The sequence below is a fragment of the Penicillium arizonense genome, assembly GCF_001773325.1.
Source record: "Penicillium arizonense strain CBS 141311 chromosome Unknown PENARI_contig021, whole genome shotgun sequence".
NCBI lineage: Eukaryota > Fungi > Ascomycota > Eurotiomycetes > Eurotiales > Aspergillaceae > Penicillium > Penicillium arizonense.
In genome coordinates, this window is record NW_019173298.1 from 467,843 (window position 1) to 485,990 (window position 18,148).

The 18,148-nt window shown below is 47.3% G+C and overlaps 8 protein-coding genes across 8 annotated transcripts; 5 read left to right on the top strand and 3 right to left on the bottom strand.

Moving 5' to 3' along the window:
- Nucleotides 1-103: 103 nt before the first annotated feature.
- PENARI_c021G03235 (uncharacterized protein) lies at nt 104-1,234 on the top strand (the record flags this gene model as incomplete). The annotated part of the gene is made up of 3 exons (XM_022635176.1): nt 104-609; nt 661-838; nt 893-1,234. The coding sequence occupies 3 exons, from the start codon at nt 104-106 to the stop codon at nt 1,232-1,234; spliced, it is 1,026 nt and encodes a 341-aa protein (XP_022484899.1).
- Nucleotides 1,235-2,030: 796 nt separating this feature from the next.
- On the top strand, nt 2,031-2,780 carry PENARI_c021G10316 (F-box protein; the record flags this gene model as incomplete). The annotated part of the gene is made up of 1 exon (XM_022635263.1): nt 2,031-2,780. The coding sequence occupies one exon, from the start codon at nt 2,031-2,033 to the stop codon at nt 2,778-2,780; it is 750 nt and encodes a 249-aa protein (XP_022484953.1).
- Nucleotides 2,781-2,894: 114 nt separating this feature from the next.
- Nucleotides 2,895-3,362, bottom strand: PENARI_c021G01598 (uncharacterized protein; the record flags this gene model as incomplete). The annotated part of the gene is made up of 3 exons (XM_022635157.1): nt 2,895-2,999; nt 3,048-3,164; nt 3,213-3,362. The coding sequence occupies 3 exons, from the start codon at nt 3,360-3,362 to the stop codon at nt 2,895-2,897; spliced, it is 372 nt and encodes a 123-aa protein (XP_022484938.1).
- A 785-nt stretch (nt 3,363-4,147) lies between these two features.
- PENARI_c021G05419 (uncharacterized protein) lies at nt 4,148-4,997 on the top strand (the record flags this gene model as incomplete). The annotated part of the gene is made up of 6 exons (XM_022635205.1): nt 4,148-4,291; nt 4,361-4,449; nt 4,513-4,569; nt 4,631-4,682; nt 4,736-4,855; nt 4,989-4,997. 6 exons carry the CDS (start codon nt 4,148-4,150, stop codon nt 4,995-4,997), a joined length of 471 nt encoding a protein of 156 aa, XP_022484930.1.
- Nucleotides 4,998-10,916: 5,919 nt separating this feature from the next.
- Nucleotides 10,917-12,347, top strand: PENARI_c021G07171 (uncharacterized protein; the record flags this gene model as incomplete). The annotated part of the gene is made up of 1 exon (XM_022635226.1): nt 10,917-12,347. The coding sequence occupies one exon, from the start codon at nt 10,917-10,919 to the stop codon at nt 12,345-12,347; it is 1,431 nt and encodes a 476-aa protein (XP_022484936.1).
- Nucleotides 12,348-14,534: 2,187 nt separating this feature from the next.
- Nucleotides 14,535-15,101, bottom strand: PENARI_c021G11064 (uncharacterized protein; the record flags this gene model as incomplete). The annotated part of the gene is made up of 1 exon (XM_022635275.1): nt 14,535-15,101. The coding sequence occupies one exon, from the start codon at nt 15,099-15,101 to the stop codon at nt 14,535-14,537; it is 567 nt and encodes a 188-aa protein (XP_022484996.1).
- Nucleotides 15,102-15,874: 773 nt separating this feature from the next.
- Nucleotides 15,875-16,582, bottom strand: PENARI_c021G05219 (uncharacterized protein; the record flags this gene model as incomplete). The annotated part of the gene is made up of 4 exons (XM_022635198.1): nt 15,875-15,937; nt 16,005-16,049; nt 16,091-16,437; nt 16,528-16,582. 4 exons carry the CDS (start codon nt 16,580-16,582, stop codon nt 15,875-15,877), a joined length of 510 nt encoding a protein of 169 aa, XP_022484892.1.
- Nucleotides 16,583-17,828: 1,246 nt separating this feature from the next.
- PENARI_c021G02330 (uncharacterized protein) lies at nt 17,829-18,080 on the top strand (the record flags this gene model as incomplete). The annotated part of the gene is made up of 1 exon (XM_022635168.1): nt 17,829-18,080. A coding segment is annotated over one exon (252 nt), but the record flags the coding sequence as incomplete, so codon positions are not given.
- Nucleotides 18,081-18,148: the final 68 nt, after the last annotated feature.

Genomic DNA, 18,148 nt, shown 5'->3' on the forward strand with positions numbered 1-18,148 from the left:
CGATTTTATTGGAGCAAATGGGTCTGTTCTGCTATGCTGCTAGATCTTGTAGAATGTTTGATAATGTCGTTTCCCCCAAACCCTTCCGTATACTCGGGCCAACATGTTTGTCAATATGAGTCCCTCGAAGTATAATCTTCTTGTCTTGAGCCTCGTTTTTGGGACAGTGGCTCTGGACCGGGTGACTTCAACTCCAGTTGGTGGAGTTGCTGAATATACAGGCCAGCCCGTTGATGTCTACATTCCATTACCAACTCTCATCTACAACTGCGACAATCTCCCGTCAATCTGCAAAAATGTGGAGGAATACCTGACGGACAATAGCATTCCGATGGGTACGGGTTTGGACTTCCATTATGACTCTGAAAAGAAGAGCACAGAAAAACGGCGTAGACAGTCATGTCCCGGCCAAGGAGCCTGGACAAGTGTTCTCAATTCCGCCTGTGGTAGTGACCCTGCGCAACCCCTCGTGATGCCTGGCAGTCTACCTGCTCGTGTCGGGCCCCTTGCCACCTGGCAAAACCCCGAGTTTGAGATGGAGATTCCTAACTTGCTGGGTACTGGTCCCAGTGGGATGAGGTATACTTGTGATGAATTTCCAGCCGCTTCGTAAGTTCATGATTCAATCCTTGGCCCTCATTTCTAATATGCTTCTTGTAGTTGGATTGAAGGGGGAGTGAACGGCCTCCTTCCATACACCAGTGTATACTGTGCACCCAAAGCCGTGTCTTGTGAATCAAAAACCTGGGCAGATGTGCAGGCGAAATATGGTCCTGGGGTTTATCCCAATACTCAGAGCGAGCAGGACTGGCAAGCCCGAGCACACGCATTACTCGGGGTATGTGATCTTCCTATCTTTCTCCATATACTTGGCTAATGGAACTCCCGTCAGAATTATGCCAAAGCACGGAGCCCATGGCAAGACCCGGTGATGAAGTTCCACTTTACTACCACCGCATTGGGAGCGGCGAGCGCAGCGACAGCAGCCCAGGTAGTGATGCCCGCCTATGCGAACAATGCAGCGACTACCGCGGTCGCCAACGCGAAACGAGAATCCATCAAGGAAATCAACGGCCGCTTTCATTGCACTGGCAAGTTCTGTGCAGACCTGAACGATGCAGGCTTTGCGCTCCAGGCCCCACCGCCCACGACTTCTTTCCAGCTGTTGAAGGATGCTAGCGATGAAACCGAGTCAGAGTCGCCGCATGCTACGTTCCACATCCTAACATCCTAGCTTTTTGAAACCTTGGGGAGGGGTAGTATCGCACTAGATTGACTCAATGTATCTTGTTTAATTATCATAATAATCTCCCTTAATGACCAAGGACTACTTCTATCAGCTAATCAATAGTCAGAAAAAGAAAAAAAAAGCTGTACATAGCAAATCTGGCACAATTTCTATTTTGGGGCACTCTCCGCACAACGACTACTTTTGGCTTACTTGACTAGGATCTAGATAGGTAGCGAGCCCGTTAGAGGGCTATTTATTGTGGACATGATCAAAGCCGGGTGGGGAATCGCTGTTCTCGGTCTAGTCTTAGCACACCTTCAAGCACTAGATAATTCGGGTTAAGATTCACGGAGTTCTCTGTGTGATGGGCTAGATAACAGTTCGGGTGTGATTTGGGGGAATACAGTAGCATGCCAGACATACTGAACGGGGTTCTACGCCAAGGTCAACTCAATATACAGCATATAGCGATTTGGCACTCGGCTGACTGATATTCGTCGGGTATCGTTGCCATCTTGTTCCCGGGGCAGGTGGATAAATGAAGTAGCGTGCTGCAGGGCCTAAATTAGTGCCGAAGACTGGATAGGCTGAAGGTGCCAAAAGACCCGGAGATTAAGCTGCCCAATCCCCAGCTCGTCCCGCTAGTGCCCGCTAGTGGAGGGACTATTTAATGGTCAAACCGCTGAACCCCAACCACTTCTTGGCGACCAATTGTTTTTTTTTTCTTTCACCCCTTGACATCGTCTAATCTCACCAAATACAACGTCCTGCACTCATTCACTATCCAATACACGGAGCGATGGACCATTCCGACGCTCTCGCCCGTGTTCTAGGCACCCCGGAACTACTGTCTTCGATCCTAGGCCATCTATCACAGGGGGAATTACTCCAGCTGCAGCGTGTGTCTCAGTCGTGGCGTTCCCTTATCAAAAATGCGCCTAATCTATGTGCCTCCACTTTCACCGGTCAAGGGCCCTTCCAGGATACCCTGACGAAGATTCCGCAACTGAATACATTTGTTATCAGCCGACTGCGCTGGTGCCCTAGCCTGGAAACGACCCTGGTCAATACAACCCAATTCCATTCTGTTGAAACGGACCCAACTCTGCAGGCGATGGCTTATGAACATGCCTCGTGGAGAGACCAGTATCTGACTTGGCCACCTGTGTCCAAATTGTCGATTGTCCACGGGACCATTTCCCAGGAGGAGCCTAGTCTAGCGGACCTGGTGGTGATCTCTCGCCGGAGGGGCCACAAACCTCCCGGGTATGAGGAGGAGGAAGAGGAGGAGGACTCCGACTCTGATAGCAAAACCCCACCCTTTGTCTTATGCATAGAGGACTTTCCCCACAATGCAGGTCGGGAATGCCGAGGAATCAGTGTCCTAGACATGATCTATGGCCTTCGACTGCATTATCTAGAGTTTCAATATAGCTTGGAGTTTCATCTTCGTCCGGCATTTGGAACATCCAGAGGAGGTGAAATTCTTGCGCGCATTAAGAAATACCCTCGGGAGCTGATGGTTGATGTTACAGTCATCAACTTCTGACCATAGTTATCAGTGTCACAAATCTGACAGTTACCCACACTGGAGTATCCCAAAATCATGTGTTTCATTGTGTACCAAAGTCTCGCATTCATAGATCTATCTATTCCCTTGTATCTAGTCTTGTAGTACAGTCGAATGAAACTCCTTCAGGCTGGTATATACACCATTGCGATAGTTGTGCTTGTTGACACCTACTTGGCCGAACAGGGCTTCGTATGGCTAAGTGATGTTAGACTTGTACTTAAAGAACCGTGGCAAAAGACCGACCCGCTCGAGTGCGACTGTCAAGTCCTCCTTCTTCCCAACTCTGACCAGATGCGCTTTATTACTGACTTTGGGGGGAGTTGACACCGGAGCCTGGCGACCAGGTTGTGAATGCGGACCCTACCCAGGGTTAGTTTCTTCCTCGATGTGCATAATTAGATCACCTACTCCCGTTGAAAATCGACCCTGAAAACCGCTTCCCAGGGTTTTACCCTGAATTAGCGGAGCTTGCTGGCCTGTATGCTGCAGCGTTCGAGCAGACTCGGCTGGAGCGAGGGCGAGGAATATCAATGCCAGAACAGAAACAGCTCGAACCATTTTGATGGAAGTTCTGTTCCAGTTGGGAATAAATACAAAGGCATTTACAGATATGAAATTGGGTTTGATGGTTGTATAGCCCCTGAGTACACAATGTAAGTTAGGCCAGGGATTGATCACATGTGACCATCTAGCGCTCAAGCTAGAGTGCCTAAAGATTGCCGATAATATCACAACTCTAGCTAGTATATTGATCTCAGCCGCGGACATGTAGTCCCACGAGGCTGACTAGGGTTACATCTGCTCGTGGTGGAGCATCCCGCATTGGATCATCGAAAAGTTCGCCGCATAACGGCAATTAAGCGGTTACAGCTGGCTGCCCCTGGTCGGTAATCAACACCCAGTTTCACGCAGTCAGATTAATCTGAGACATTCACACTCGGTGATCAGGGTCTGCCGCCGGGCCGTGCCCAAAACGTACCTGAGGACCCTATTTTGTCTTAGCCACGAAATCAGCCAAGGCGAACTATGCCTCTTCGGACTTGCTCCGAGATACAAGAACCAATTGCCGTTTTGAGTGTATCTCAATCAAACATCAACAGAACTCCAAGCGAGCTGAGGACTGGGCGGAACTTATTTCTTACTGCAGAATGGGTCATTGCGGAACTACTCTTATTGCTCTCCACCTTCACTCCATCCAGCTGTCACCGGCCAACCCCGCAATCCTATCGTATTCAAAATATGGGAGTATAAGTTCTCCCTTCTAAGCCTTTCCCACGCTATTAAGACTGTACAAACCCCCATCAATAGGAACCAACACTAATCAAAAATTTTGAATCTCCATCATGCGTGCAACAGTAGCCATAGCTGCTCTTCTCTCGCTAGTTGCTGCGGCACCATCTGCCGAGGACCTCACTAAAAGAGAACCCGATAGCATGTCCGTGTCTTTCATTGAATCCACAGGCCTCGAGAAGCGTGTGGAAGGCGGTGTACGTATTTTCCAATCTTTCAGTTTATACTCAATGAGCATATGTTCAATGACTGAGGATTACTATTAGGTGAAAATCTGCACCGATATCAACTGGGGTGGAAACTGCGGTTTTGCCAAACAGCCATGGGATCTGTGCATTCGGCTGGATTCCCCCTGGTAAGTGGTATCTTTGAGAAATCGGCCGAATCGTGGATTTTATTGACCCACTTATCACTTTAGGTGGCATTCCATCTCTTCAATCGGCCCTGATGAGTATAATGCTATTGTGGCTTACGAGTATGTTTACCCTTTGATAGTCTCCGTATTCTATATTCTTCTTAGCTGATAAATGATGCAGGGACTATAACTGTGGATCTTCTAATACCCTGACCATCTGGAATCCGGGCTATGTATGTCATGTTCTTTTCCTTTCCCTTTCTCTACAAAAACTAACACTACTTAGTCGGATTTGAGAGCCGCAGGGTGGAACGACCGTATCGGCAGCTTTAAAGTGAAGCAAATTCCTGGGCCCAACTGCCTATACGACCTAGGGACCCCGTCACTTCCCAGCATCGATTGTACTGTCTGTTGCAATGGGTGTTCTCGTAGTGGAACCTCTTGCTGCCCGTCGGGCGCCAACTGTTAATGATGGACCAAGTTGGCGTAATTTATATAGGGCAAGATTGTTTAGTCCCATGTCTTGACGGTTACTTTAGAAGCCATAGGTATCCAGGTGGTTTCATTCCTAAAGTCCCAGTTATGAAGTGGTTTCATATACTCCCAGGTCACGTTTTTATGTCTGATTCCCCACTTGCTGCCTGTAGAACATCAAGTTTATACTACTGTAGTCAAAAGCATCTTTCTGCGCTCTACGCCTGGCTCCAAAGTCGTTTAAACAATTCATTAAATGTTATTTCGAGTTAATACTTCTTGGATAATACATGCAGTCCTAGCTAAGCTATTTGTTTGGATCTGAACCTGCCTGGATGGGAGCTCTGAAGCTGCCGTTCTTGCCAGAGTCCGTATATGTAACTGGCCATTGTTATCGTGACGTCCATGTAAATGATGAAACTTGACATGCATGCCTCTGTCATAAAGCATTCTCGAAAAACGAGCAATAGACAAACGCTGTCCAAAGCCCATGGGATCGTGAAGGAAAGGCCCGGTTGAGCCAATCAGTTTGACTGCGGCCGGCGTGTGTAAAGATGAACACTTCCTTTGCCATATCGTGTATGCGTGACTAGATCCGTTTGGTAAAAGGTTCTGGGGAGCGACTAGAGCGATTGTGGGAGATGGCGGTGTCTTTATCGATCTCGGCAATGGCAGCCTCCAAAGCAGACGCAATGGCAGACGTATAAACCAGTCTCGAGTTTCGAAGTAGAGAGGGAAAGTGGATGAGCTTATTCACCCATCGCTCGTGTAGCATAGGCGTTTTCCCTCCACGCCATAGCTGTTACTCTAGACTCGTGTTTGACCGATGAGCCTGGTCAAAGGACCAACCGCTTCGTCGCATTAGCAGGAACGGGAAGCCGGTAGATAGCCCTCTGCTATATGTAAAAATTCGCGTGGAGTGGAGGAGAGAGTATTGAAATGTGGAGTGAGCTAGTTCTTCCGAAGATGAAATTGTATTGACGTTACCCTTGCTTTGGTCGGATTCTTCAATTCATTCCAGACGAAGTGGTCTGGCCCTATCAAAGTAGCCAAAAAACGTCATTTACAGAGCAACAAAATACTCGAAAGCGGATGTTTCCGACCTAAAAAAGTATAACTCCCGCTTATATAACTTTGTAATAAATAGGTGACTCGAAATTGCGGTTGAGATTAGCACCTAACCGGGGCGCTAGACGACAGCCTAGAGATTACAGAATTATTATAGGTTTAGGTCGAGCCAATAGGCCGATAGTTGGTACACCGTGCCGAGCCGGTCGGGATCTTACGCGCTATCGACATTATTAATAAAGATGACCAAAATTCTCATAGAAATAACCGAGATCGAAATCTTATGCGATTAGGGGCTTAAGTCTGTCACTTACAAATAGAAGAAACCAAGATTGAAGTATGAAATATGGATGCAATCATAGAGCATAGGTGCAACCACGAATGCCCCGACATAGTATAGGGCTTAGGTGAACGTTGATTTAGGGCTTAAATAGATCCACGGGAATAGAGCTCCCCTCCGATGCCGTTAACCAAAGCTATTAAGATATAAGAGGCTGTTAGGCGAGTTATGCTCGAAAAGACAGCGTTGTAGAGCGAGACGCTACATAAAACTAAAGCTCCGAACCCTCTAATCACTAGCACTCGGTCTCTCTTTTTTTTAGCTAGGTTATTAAACAAGTGGCACAGACCACCCCGCCCTATGTGACTCCTACGAAAATGGAAGCGTTGTTCCCGCTACTAGTAGCTTCTAAAAGCAAGACTGATACATATATCCCCCATATGTGAAGAATGATTCTAAGGTGGTCTAGCAGAAAGTAGGAAGAAGGGAGCTGCTGTCCCGAATCCAGTATATAGTGACAAAAGGTAGAAGTCCTAAAATAAATGAGATTGGCTAAGAGAGAAACCAAAGCTGTAGATGAAGGGCTCTAAGACATATGGTAGATAAAGTAGAGTAGGATGATACTGCCGCAAAAAATGGAATCTTCTAGACAAGGGGAGGAGGAAGCAATAATAGGTCAATATTAATGGTGGAGAAAAGGATGGCGAAGGAGAGAAGCTCCGACCCTCCAAGGACTATCTAACTAGTGGAAGAAGATATGTTGTAGGTGGGGAAGACGCGATTTTGATGGGGTGCGCAGCATAAGCGGGAGATAACGTTAACTTAACTAACTACATTACTTTATAACTTACATAAGTTTTAGAATGGCTGACAAATTCCCCCGGAAAACCCTATCCCACGGGGGGTGCTGCAGTCTGCCAGACTGCAGGTTAGGGCTTGGCTCTTAACTACGGTACCTCAATATACGGCTACGCCAGACTGCAGGTTCTTTTCCTCGCCAGACTGCAGAGGTCTAGTTAGCTCCGATCGATCTAAGACTTACATTGGCTATAGACGTATACGTGAGGTATCTCCGATTTGCTTCGGAGCTTGCACAGCCTTCTAGTAATTGAGTTATACGCGTTTGAAGTATTTTGGTCTTGTACCTCCTTGTACCTTTTTGGGTGGTTGTAGTACTTAGGGTTCGACGTTTACTCCGCGACTATAGGCTACGTACTGCTCCAATCAGTCTATAAATTAGACACGGTCTATTTAACTATTAGCTCTAAGAATTGTGAAAGTTTGACCACGGTCAGACTAATAATGGTAGTGTGGTCTATGATCAAAAATTGGTGAAAAGTTTTGATGGGGTCACCCGGTCGCAGTACTAAAGGTTCGACGTTTACTCTACGACCACGAGCTACGTATTGCTCCGATCAATCTATAAATTGGACATAGTCTATTTAACTATCAGATCTAGCAATCGTGAAAGTTTGAGCACGATCAGACTAATAATGGTGGTGTGGCGGATGATCAAAAATAGGTGAAAACCTTGCATGCGTTGCGACCGACGGGATTTATTACCGTAATCGGATACCCACCCTTATCTATGGTGGCCCTTACTAAATAGATTACCCCGTATTCGTATCTTACACCCGCGTAATTTACTATTAGCGGCCACGTGAACGTAAGAGTCTAGGCATTACCTTAGGCACTATAACTAGCAAGTCCCGTATACTACGAATTCGGTAAGGGGCTTATTCAATAGAGAAAAGTTAGCTGATTTCAAATATCCTATTTATAAACTAGTAGGTCTATTAGTAGACGAGTTATTAGCGGTTAAACCTTAGATTTCTAGTAAAAGGTAGTATACTAGTATATTATGGTCTATCTAATATAGTAGTAGACATTATTAGCTAGTGAGCTATACGCTAGACCTAATTAGGATACTAGGAAACCTTATTTCCTAGTAGTAAAAGTTTAGACTAATATTGTAGAGATATATATCGGAGTGTAGAGATATATATAATTGAGAGTGCCACCTAAGGTCTCTCTATAGGACGGTTTTTAACACTTTTTTGACTAATCGGGAGTAGTCTACTCGATCACTTCCTAGTGTTATTACAATTATTATTTTATTATTAGATAGCCCGTACTTTTCTAAGTAATATAATACTAAGCTTACTCCGGGGGGTCTACTATTACCTAAAATAGAGGGGTGTTTATTACCTTTTAACATTATTAGCTAGTACTCTACTATTACTAGGTCTATTAGTTAGCTATTTACTATATATAGAAGGTAGTATATTATCTATATAATACCTTCTTCCTTAGACGGGGGGTGTTATATAGGGAAAGTTATACGCCTTGGTATTTTACCTATATAACATGTTTTTTAGAGTACAATAAGCATTTGTGCCGGCACGGCCGGATTCGGCCACCCTAGATCGGGCTTAGTGTCCGCCTCGTTTGGGTTTAGTCCATCCCACTTCGGTTTGGCATCTACGCTTTTCCTGAAATGGCAGAGGCACCACCATCTCCTGTTCTGGTTTAGCGGACTCGGATCTGGTCTAGTGGCCCCCAAAGCAGTTTGGCGCCTCCGGCTATCCCCAAACGGGGATCTGCCATCTCCGACCGCCTGCCAGCCTCACCTCTTGGACTATATAACTTCCAGTGCGTCGCTCGATCGTCCTCGTCTGTTTGACTGACGGCATCCCTCTCTTTCCCGTCACGCCCAGCGGTGAAATGATACCGTAATTCCGGATCGCACGGCATTCCGTTCCCAGGACATTCCTGATCCAGGTGATTTCTTCGTCGTCGCCTACGCGCCCTGTCTCCACTCGGTTGACTGTACATGTATCCATTCCATCGGTTCTGGTCATCCTTGCTCAGATTGGGCCGCTGCATTGCTGGTCCCAGATTCCAGGGCATGTGCTTGTTTTCGTCGCTGCAACGGCGCAGCCGTCTACGTCCGGCCCGGGAAGGGAACCTTGACTCGCTTCAATCGACCAGGTGTTCGGTCGAGCAAGATTGCAAAGCAATGCTCTCCGTCTCTAGTACTGATCACAGGCACCTGTCACACGCATGCATCTATTGTCATTCGCTGCGCTTACGCCCCGCCCACCCACCATCTTGAGACCATAACGAAGAATGTCTCATTCCCCGATGCTTATCGTGAGGGCTTCGACTTTTAGGTCGCATTGTGGGCCAGCGTTACTTTATGGATGATGAGTTATCATTTGATTGGACATCAATGTCCGCGCCAAGTGATCTTCCGTGGATGATCCTGTCGCAATCGGACTGTTCTGGCAAGACGCAGCTAAGGGGACCGAGGCTTCTGGACCCTCGGAGGCTCCGGAGAGCATCGGTATCGTCATGTACACAATGGTCTCTCACCGGATTGGACGCTGATGCCCACGCCAAGCACCCCTTCGCCCCTTCGGAGACGATCACTTCGCCATAACGCTATTCGGGCGAGGCGCAGCAGGGCAACTCAATGAATCGACCAGAAGACCGTGGAATAATCCTAATATGGAACGTTCCATCCAATGGGAGAAATGCCGCATGTACTGGCGGCCTAACGCGTGGCTCCTCAGCTATTTCCGTTGTGGATGGGTTGGGTGGATCTGCGTATCGGTAGGCCACGGTCTTTTCTCATGACTCTTGTCCATTCGACTTATTCAAACGCTTGGACGCAGGCAGGGGGCGGTAGGCTGATATAAAGGATCGTTGGAAATCCTCAGAACGTCGAAAGATGAACTATCTATCCCTGATTTCCTCTTCTATTCTGATGCATCACTTCTGAATATTTTCGTGGCATGGCACCGATCAATCTGGACGACATCATCCATTATCGCCCGCCTGTGAAAAAAACGCATTCCAAACCGCTCCAGGTACCCGGTCACCATGTTAGTATCCATTCGCAGTCATCCTTGGATGGACCCGCGCCAGCACATTCGCCTCTACACAGCCAACAGTCGCATTCGAACCCTCCATTCTCGGGACATGCACCGCATTTTCAAGGCAGTTTTAATGCATCTGATGAAGTCGAGACGTCATTAGCCCCCATCGAGCTGTTGGACGAAGTGACCCTGAACTGCTCGAATGGGTTCGACATGGATTTCTTTAATGCCTCTTCCGGAAGGGATGCAAGCGTTGCTGTATCAAATGTAAACACGGCGAGTCGGGACTTGCCGGAGAATATTTCCAGCAATGATTCAGGACTAAGCTTATACGACCAGCGTCACGATAGTACGTGCTGGCCATCATTTTGAGACCCTTGATTTCTTCGATTCACTCTGTTCAACCCATTGTGCATATCTCTCTTCCCTTCATGAAAAAAAAGGTCGACAATTGAGGCTGACTTCGCACTTTGAGACTAGACTTCCAGTGTGACGAGCACTATGAGAGCAACCTGACATGTTCTTCTCAAGATATTATCCGAGGGGGAGGTACTAAGCAATCCACTGCTCCATGCCCTGCATCGGTCTGTGATGGCCTCGGCGTCCCGGTGGCAGAGAAAGAAATTATAAGTCAAACAGAAGCATGTAAGGTTGCAGGTCAGTACTCTCTCAGTCAGCTGGGTTGCCCAGTCGTCTCGCTCACGTGGTAAAATGCAGACCAACCCACGATGGAAGGAGACATTTTGCGACATTCAAACCCGACAATGTATACAGCGGACGGCAATACAATAGTCAATGACCGAATTCTCGATCCTGCGAGCCAGGAAAAGCAATCATCTGGAGATGCTGGAATTGAAGCAGATGAACTAAGCTTGGGAACTGCAGCTTGCGCCATCGGGGGAAGCATGGCAGCCGAGAAGTACATCAGGCAGCCTGTTTCCGACAGCCATGTGATTATTGGCCTCGATATAGACGGGACTGCAGCGCATTGCGATGAAGGCGAGCTACAGCGCCGTGATGCGGAGAGCCTGTCAGCATCCCTTAAACTTCGTCAAAAAAGATCATTGGCGCGTTCAATCTCACCCGCATCTCAAGTCAGTGAGAAGCAATCGTCATGCAGCCCGACTGAGGCAGATACAGGGTTCTGTCCAGTGTCGGACCAGCCCCCAGCGTTGGATCACTCTCCTGTGTTGGATCAGTCCCCAGTGTTGGATCAGTCCCCAGTGTTGGATCAGTCCCCAGTGTTGGATCAGTCCCCAGTGTTGGATCAGTCCCCAGTGTCAGATCAGTCCCCAGTGTTGGAGAAGCCGTCGGTCGTCATCTACAATCTTCGTCCCCAAGTGCGAGGAACTAAGGACTCTGTCACAGTAACCCGAATGGGCTCTCCGAACAGAAAGCGATACCGGAATGAATATCTACCTGATGACAGCAGCGATGACCCTGATAACTCCGACGATGCCGACTACGGGCGTGAAAGTAGTGGTGAAAATGCACGCGGAAACAGTGTTCCCTCCCGTCGACTCAAGAGAGCAAGGCGACCTGCGGTGCGGCTTAAGCCTAGACCTCCCCGGCACAACACTACACGCATCGCAGTCAAAGAGGCGGTTCAGACCAAAGTGGTCGCAGATCAGACTTCCCCAACAAGCTTGCACGATATCGAAACGATTCCTATCCGTGGTTTCCTTACACGGCAGATACATTTGTCAAGGGTCATATATTCAGTTACCTTTGAAGAGCAGGCGGAGCATTCCTGCTCTCAGAGATCAGGCAGAGCTACATCACAATATGAAAACAAAATTGGCAGCCAGCATTACAAGCAACCCCCCCAGAAAGGATCCCGCACTGGGAAAGCGACTGGGCCAATCCGAATCCTGTCTAAGGACGACCAGCTTTTGATTGAATTGAAGGAAGAGCAGAGATTGCCGTGGAAGCGAATTGCAGAGTATTTTCCTGGAAGGTCGGTAGGCTCCCTCCAGGTGCGCTATTGCACACGCCTCAAGGACCGCAAGACTGCAAATTCTAATCATTCTGGGCGGAGTTCCAACGCGAGGAGCGATTCTTCATACAGAGGCGCACCTGCCGAGGCAGTTCAAGCAGCGGGTGGCAAGAGCAAAGGCACCGAAAAAGGTGTGTCAAGAGAGCGATACGGTCCACCTCGGCGCAGGCAAACGGTGGACCGCTATTCCCCGGTTTGAGTTGGCAACAATTATTATTCTTTGTCAAATATCAGTCAAGCATATCGCCAAGTTCTAGATCTTACGCTCAGATAGTGTCTTCTTTTCTGAAAAAGTCGTCTTCTTCTCTTTGGCGCTTCCTCCACAGAGTCGATTTCCAATACTCATTATTCTCCTGTGCTCTGTTCCGCATAGTTCGTTTGGCAATAGCCGAACCTCACTAAGTTTCACAGTTCCGAATAACGGCAATGGTCCCTCCGCAGAGTCGCCAAACTGCTCTGGTATTAAAACCCAGCTTAACCTTGCTTTTTTGCTATTGGCGACACTGTTTTCGAATGTAATGTGTGTCTCGTAACTCTTGTCTTTTGATAAGGAGCGATATACTAGAACATGATGTTATTGTGGCTTCCGTTATGACCTTTCACTACCAAAGCATGCGAAATGGGTAGGAGGTTGCACAAAACGACTCGGCCACATGTATACCTATACGGCTCTCCACGATACAGCAAAAGGAAACTAAAAAAAAAAAAAAAACTTTCGGCGCAAGCCCATGATCTGCCTACAATTCAATGCTCATAAAACGTTCACCTTGTTTCCTTGAGGCCTTTGTTTTACTCCCCATTAACGCCGTTCTTTCAGCCAAGAACTCGTCACCAATTACTCTTATCTCGTCATAATCAACCAAATCTTCGCTAATCTTCTGCGAGGTGTGACATTAGCTGTAGAGATAATGAAGATTCTTTTCCCGAGCCACAGTTCTCTTGAAGTCTTGATTGATTCAGGGTCATGATTTCGATGGACTAGCAAGGCCATCGGTGCATCTATCTTTGCCTTATTCATAGGCGTTTAATGCCCCTTCACTTTCAATTTCCGGCATGGTATACACAGCTAAAGACGGCGCGTTGATCGGGCACGATTCTCGAAATAACGATATGGTACACCTCGTACCAGACGGATAATTCAACGTTATTCAGGTAATAGGATACATCCACTTTGCAAATAGAGAACAACTGGCGATACATCTGAGGATCTGTCGAAACGACCCAGGGTCCATCTAATAGTGAAAAGCCCAAGTCCCGGTATTGAAAAAGCTGTTGGCGGACGTGTGTGATTACTTCGCAATACAGTAAAGTTCTTCCGGTATGGGCCAGATTACAATACAAGACAGATGGTGGTATCAGCGGTAACGTGTGACCAAGCATGACAATACAATGTGGGGTGCCGAGAATATTACCCCTCATCTGAGTTGACTTCGAACTGAGCCTACCCTGAGCCCACCCTGAGCCTACCCTGAGCCTACCCTGAGCCCACCCTGAGCCTACCCCGAGCCTACCCTGAGCCCAGCTTGAGCCTACCTTGAACCCCCCACCCGCGAGTAAGGCATCCACAAAATTGAGTTCTGCTGGTTCCGTGCTCAAGGAACACATAGCAAATAAGAATCGCTATTCACTTAGTGTTCAAGTCAATATTCTTAAATTATGGCTTATTTTGGTGTTTGCTAGAACTTGTGGCATTGTTTTCCATATCGAAACTTAGATTTCATTTTGCGTAACTTGAATTGATATGCGGCTAGGCCGCATACTGCATAAATCCTAACAAACTACGAGGAATAGACAAGGTCACGCTTGAGAAAATTTGTTTAGTATTGTAGGTCCCTAAGACTTGCTAAATTCGAGATTATAAATGCAATTCACACTACAAGAGAGCAGAGCTACTCTTGCGAGAACGACCAGATCATCCCTTGGGCGATGCTTGGCCACCAAAAGTGGTTGCTACTGGATTTTAGCAAAATACGATACGTTGTTAGCAAAACTTACATTTCTTAGAAAATTGATCGATCCTGCCGTCTCGGTGGCGGATAAGAAATCCACCGCAGCGGAACCAATTGGCCAGCGCTCTAGATCATTCACGCCAACAACGCCTTCATCTTTGTCATATTTCTGCATGAGCCGCATCGTGATTGACGGAAGCGCGGCAATATATGCAGCTTCAGATTGCTGTGACGTGCAATCTACACAAAATTCTAGAGACGCTGCCATTTGTTAGCCAGACAAAGCAAGAGGGGTTCACCAACAGACCTATTTTGATGGTCCCGTCAATCCCGAACAATATCTCGTCACACGCGAGAGACTGATGCGCAAGGCCAAATAATGCTAAATAGCGGGCACCATCGAGGATCTAAAAAGTCAGGACAGCTCATCAAACAGGCTACGACGGGCAAACCTGGCACATGATGGATCCCAATTCTGCTTCGCTGGGATAAAGTGTGGGAGAAACCACAACATGCGCGAGTGTCAACGGCAAGTCGTCAACCAAAAAGAACGCGAGCTCGTCGTGTATATAGCATTCATGCAAGGAGAGGACGTTCCTATGCTCGAGACGCCCGAATTTGTGGATTAATCTTTGAGCGTCCTGCCTCCGATATGTCCGGATGGCAACCATGCGAGACGGACGGGTACGGCGCGTGGCAATCGTAACTTTCCCAGCAATCTCATATGTAATTACCTCCCGATAGGTATCCCATGGTGACTCTTGTCTTACAATCAAAACGGACGCAATATCTCCAACACCGCACAAGCGTGGTAGGCAAAGGCCCTTACGAGGCCCAGTAACAACCTTCGATTGACTATGGCGGCGTAGTCCGGCAGCTTTCGTGGCGGCAGCCGTTTGAGTCTCGCAGGTGGTGGGTCCCAACATTGAAGTGGGGAGCTGGGATTGGGCTTTGATAGTGTCGAGATCACATACCATGTTCTCTGTGTATGGCCTGGTTGACATGACGTGAGAAGTGTATTACTTCCAGTTTGATAAGCGCAAGCATTCAAAGGGAAGTGTGATCCTATTTATTTATACGCGCAGTGATACGAATTGGTATTATACAGAACCCCAATGTCTTTTTCAATAATTTGAATGTTTTCTTGTTTTCTCCGCTCAAAAATAGGAGATCGCAGCTATGATCGACCGCCATAAGATGAGGCTGCCGAGCCACGGTCCCCACCTGACACTATCACCGGCACATATTGCGTGTTACGACCGATGATCAGCTGTTTAGCCCTCATTAACATGGCGCCTTGAGTCAACTGAGTCATTGTTCCACACGAATCGACACATGGCCTGACTGCTCAGTATATTGGCCTCTCAATTAACTACCGCAGGATTCTGTTGCCCATAGGAATACTAAATGCTAAAGGGATATTATCCTCGAACGACATCTAGGTTTTGTATGACCGAAATATTGAGGGTGTGATGCTGTCTGCTTTCAAGTATCAAGTGTTCAGATATATAAGACAATAGGATACGGCATTTTTCTGTTGCCTCTATCCCTATTGTTTATTATCGAGCGAGTCTTGTAATTGCTCTGGCTTACTGAGAGGACTACATTGTCTACAATAGATTGTTCAACCCATCTTGGTACCTGGAGATCCAATATTCCACGGACTGATGGATCTGAGGCTTAGTAGATTCTCAATCAACAATTCTGGGTTACATGTCCAACGCGTTGCAATGGCTAGTCATGCTACCAAGGATAGCTAAGAAGAACGAGGAGCTTCTCAATCATATAGCCGTTCCTCATCCGCAGCAGCACACCTCCGGCACTTGTCTTCTGGTTGTGTCTGTGCAGAACAAAAGCCAGACACAGCATGTGTTTCCACTTCTTCCCTCACTGTAATATCTTCGTACCTGCTCAGTAGCAATTGTGTGGCGAGGTGCATCGTGGCCCACTCCCTGGATGAAATGGTGTCAGAAACTGAGACGTGATCAGATACCGCTTGTAGGTATTGAATCGTATCGTTTATCATCTTCGTACTGATTGCTGTAGCGCTTATACGTCTCTTTCGTTGCATCTCTTGCGTTGCCAGTTTCCGTGAGAGGGTTGAGGATTCGGCTGCTCTCTTTTTCCCTTCCAGTGGGGATAGGTCTTCAGTTTCAGCCTTCATGTCGCTATGAGGCGATGTAGAGTCTCTTGAGCTAGCAATAGAGGTAGCAACAGAGGTAGCTACAGAGTCAAGCGGGGACCGGTCAACGGACGGTTGGAAAATCTGGCTTGCGTTGCCGCGATCCCCGTGGATGAATTGGCCGACGACCCGACGGAAGTTTTCACCCGATTCATTGCCTCCATGAAACAGGTTTGTTAGCCAACGGATTCCTCGAGAAAGGGGATCTAGAAGGATGATACCAGGTTACCATGTATGTCCGTTTTGACCTTCTGTGTCTGGGGTAATGGGCCTGTTCGATACCCGTGACAATTTGTAATCCATAATTGCTTGGCTCCCCTAGTACGGGTACTGTAATGTCAAGATCTTGTAGGGAAAGAAAAACTTGATAGAATCGACCATAAGGACAATCATGACCTTTTAAATGTTGTGGGCAGAAGCAGTCACGTCAACCTTGGAAAGTATATTCACAGTTATCTTTTCGCGGGTTAGCCTTATCAGCACCGGCTCCTAGGAGCACTGTGGATGTCAATATGTTGCCTCAATCGCGGTACATACACCAACGCGACGATCGGACCAAGGATATCCGTATCCACATGATTTGAAGGATATTCCCAGGAGCAACATGGCTGCCAGATCATAGTTGGTCATGAATAGGAACGTGTGGAAGGGAGTTGCATTTCTGACGCCTCGGAATTTGTTATTGCGTCATCATTTAGCCACACCGAAAGCCACAATAAAAGATATGATCGACCGAGAGTCTGTCTTATGGTTCCAGGAGTTTTGGAGCTTTTAAGTTTATCAATAATAAACCTCTAGTTTCGTGCTGATATGATAAGATCCGTTGAGCATTTTCATTCCAGCACCTTCGGCTATGTACAAGTAATGAATGGTGTCACAAGTTGATATCAACGTTCATGATGGTACACCATTGAACAACAGCAGCATGTGAATCCCCCCCTCCTCCCCATGAAAATATCTATCTGAGACATGTTGGTTTCACTAATTCAATACTGGGACTTGGTTGAATTTGATCAGTCAATAGCAAATCTTAGCTTCCCCGATTACAGCAAATTGAGATATTGTGAAAAGACCGAGACAAGTTATGTCAATACCAGCTACGGAAAGACTTCCTTGAGCGAGCCTTTGACCAGCCTTGAAATAGGGTTCACATCTCTGTTTGCCTATTTAGGAGATGTGGATAGATTATTCACCCCTTTTGCATGACAGTAGACCCTGGAACTACCGGGGTGATTCCAGGGGCTGATTTAATTCCGAGATATTGAATCTTCGGAACAGGTGTTTAACTGCACTTGCCCTCATCGAGGAATTGCCTATATATAGTGGCACTACGGCAGTTGGTACTTAAAAGACACCGGTGTCGCTCATTAGCGGAGTCAATTCTTCAGAAGGCAGCCCTGTGTGAAGAGTACAGAGCACATATAACCTTACAAGCCCGGAAGGTTTGTTCTGCCTTTCTACCTCCTACTCTTTACTTGATTTGGCTATTTCCCTGAGCAAGATCCGTCTCACCCTTTTGCAATCGGTAAACCAGTTCTTTCGGACACAAATGCCTCCGAATACTGCCGGGGCCCTGACTGGGAACCGTTTTGTTATTGTCTTTCTCAGCATTACCTCACTGGCCATTGCCAGTCTCAGTTCTGCCACTGCACACTTTTCGACCGTTCTGCGAGACCGCGCAAAATTCGACCTCGTCACCCCCAGCAACGCTAGTTTGCATATTACATTCGAAAGGCTCATGGAAAACGTCCGCCAGGACATGGTGATTGTGGCCCTCATCTCAGCCCTGTTTTCCATTTTCGGGTTTGTCCTTGTGATTCACCCGAAGTGGCAACAAGAAAACTGCTACCTTCGAAATTACTACGGCTT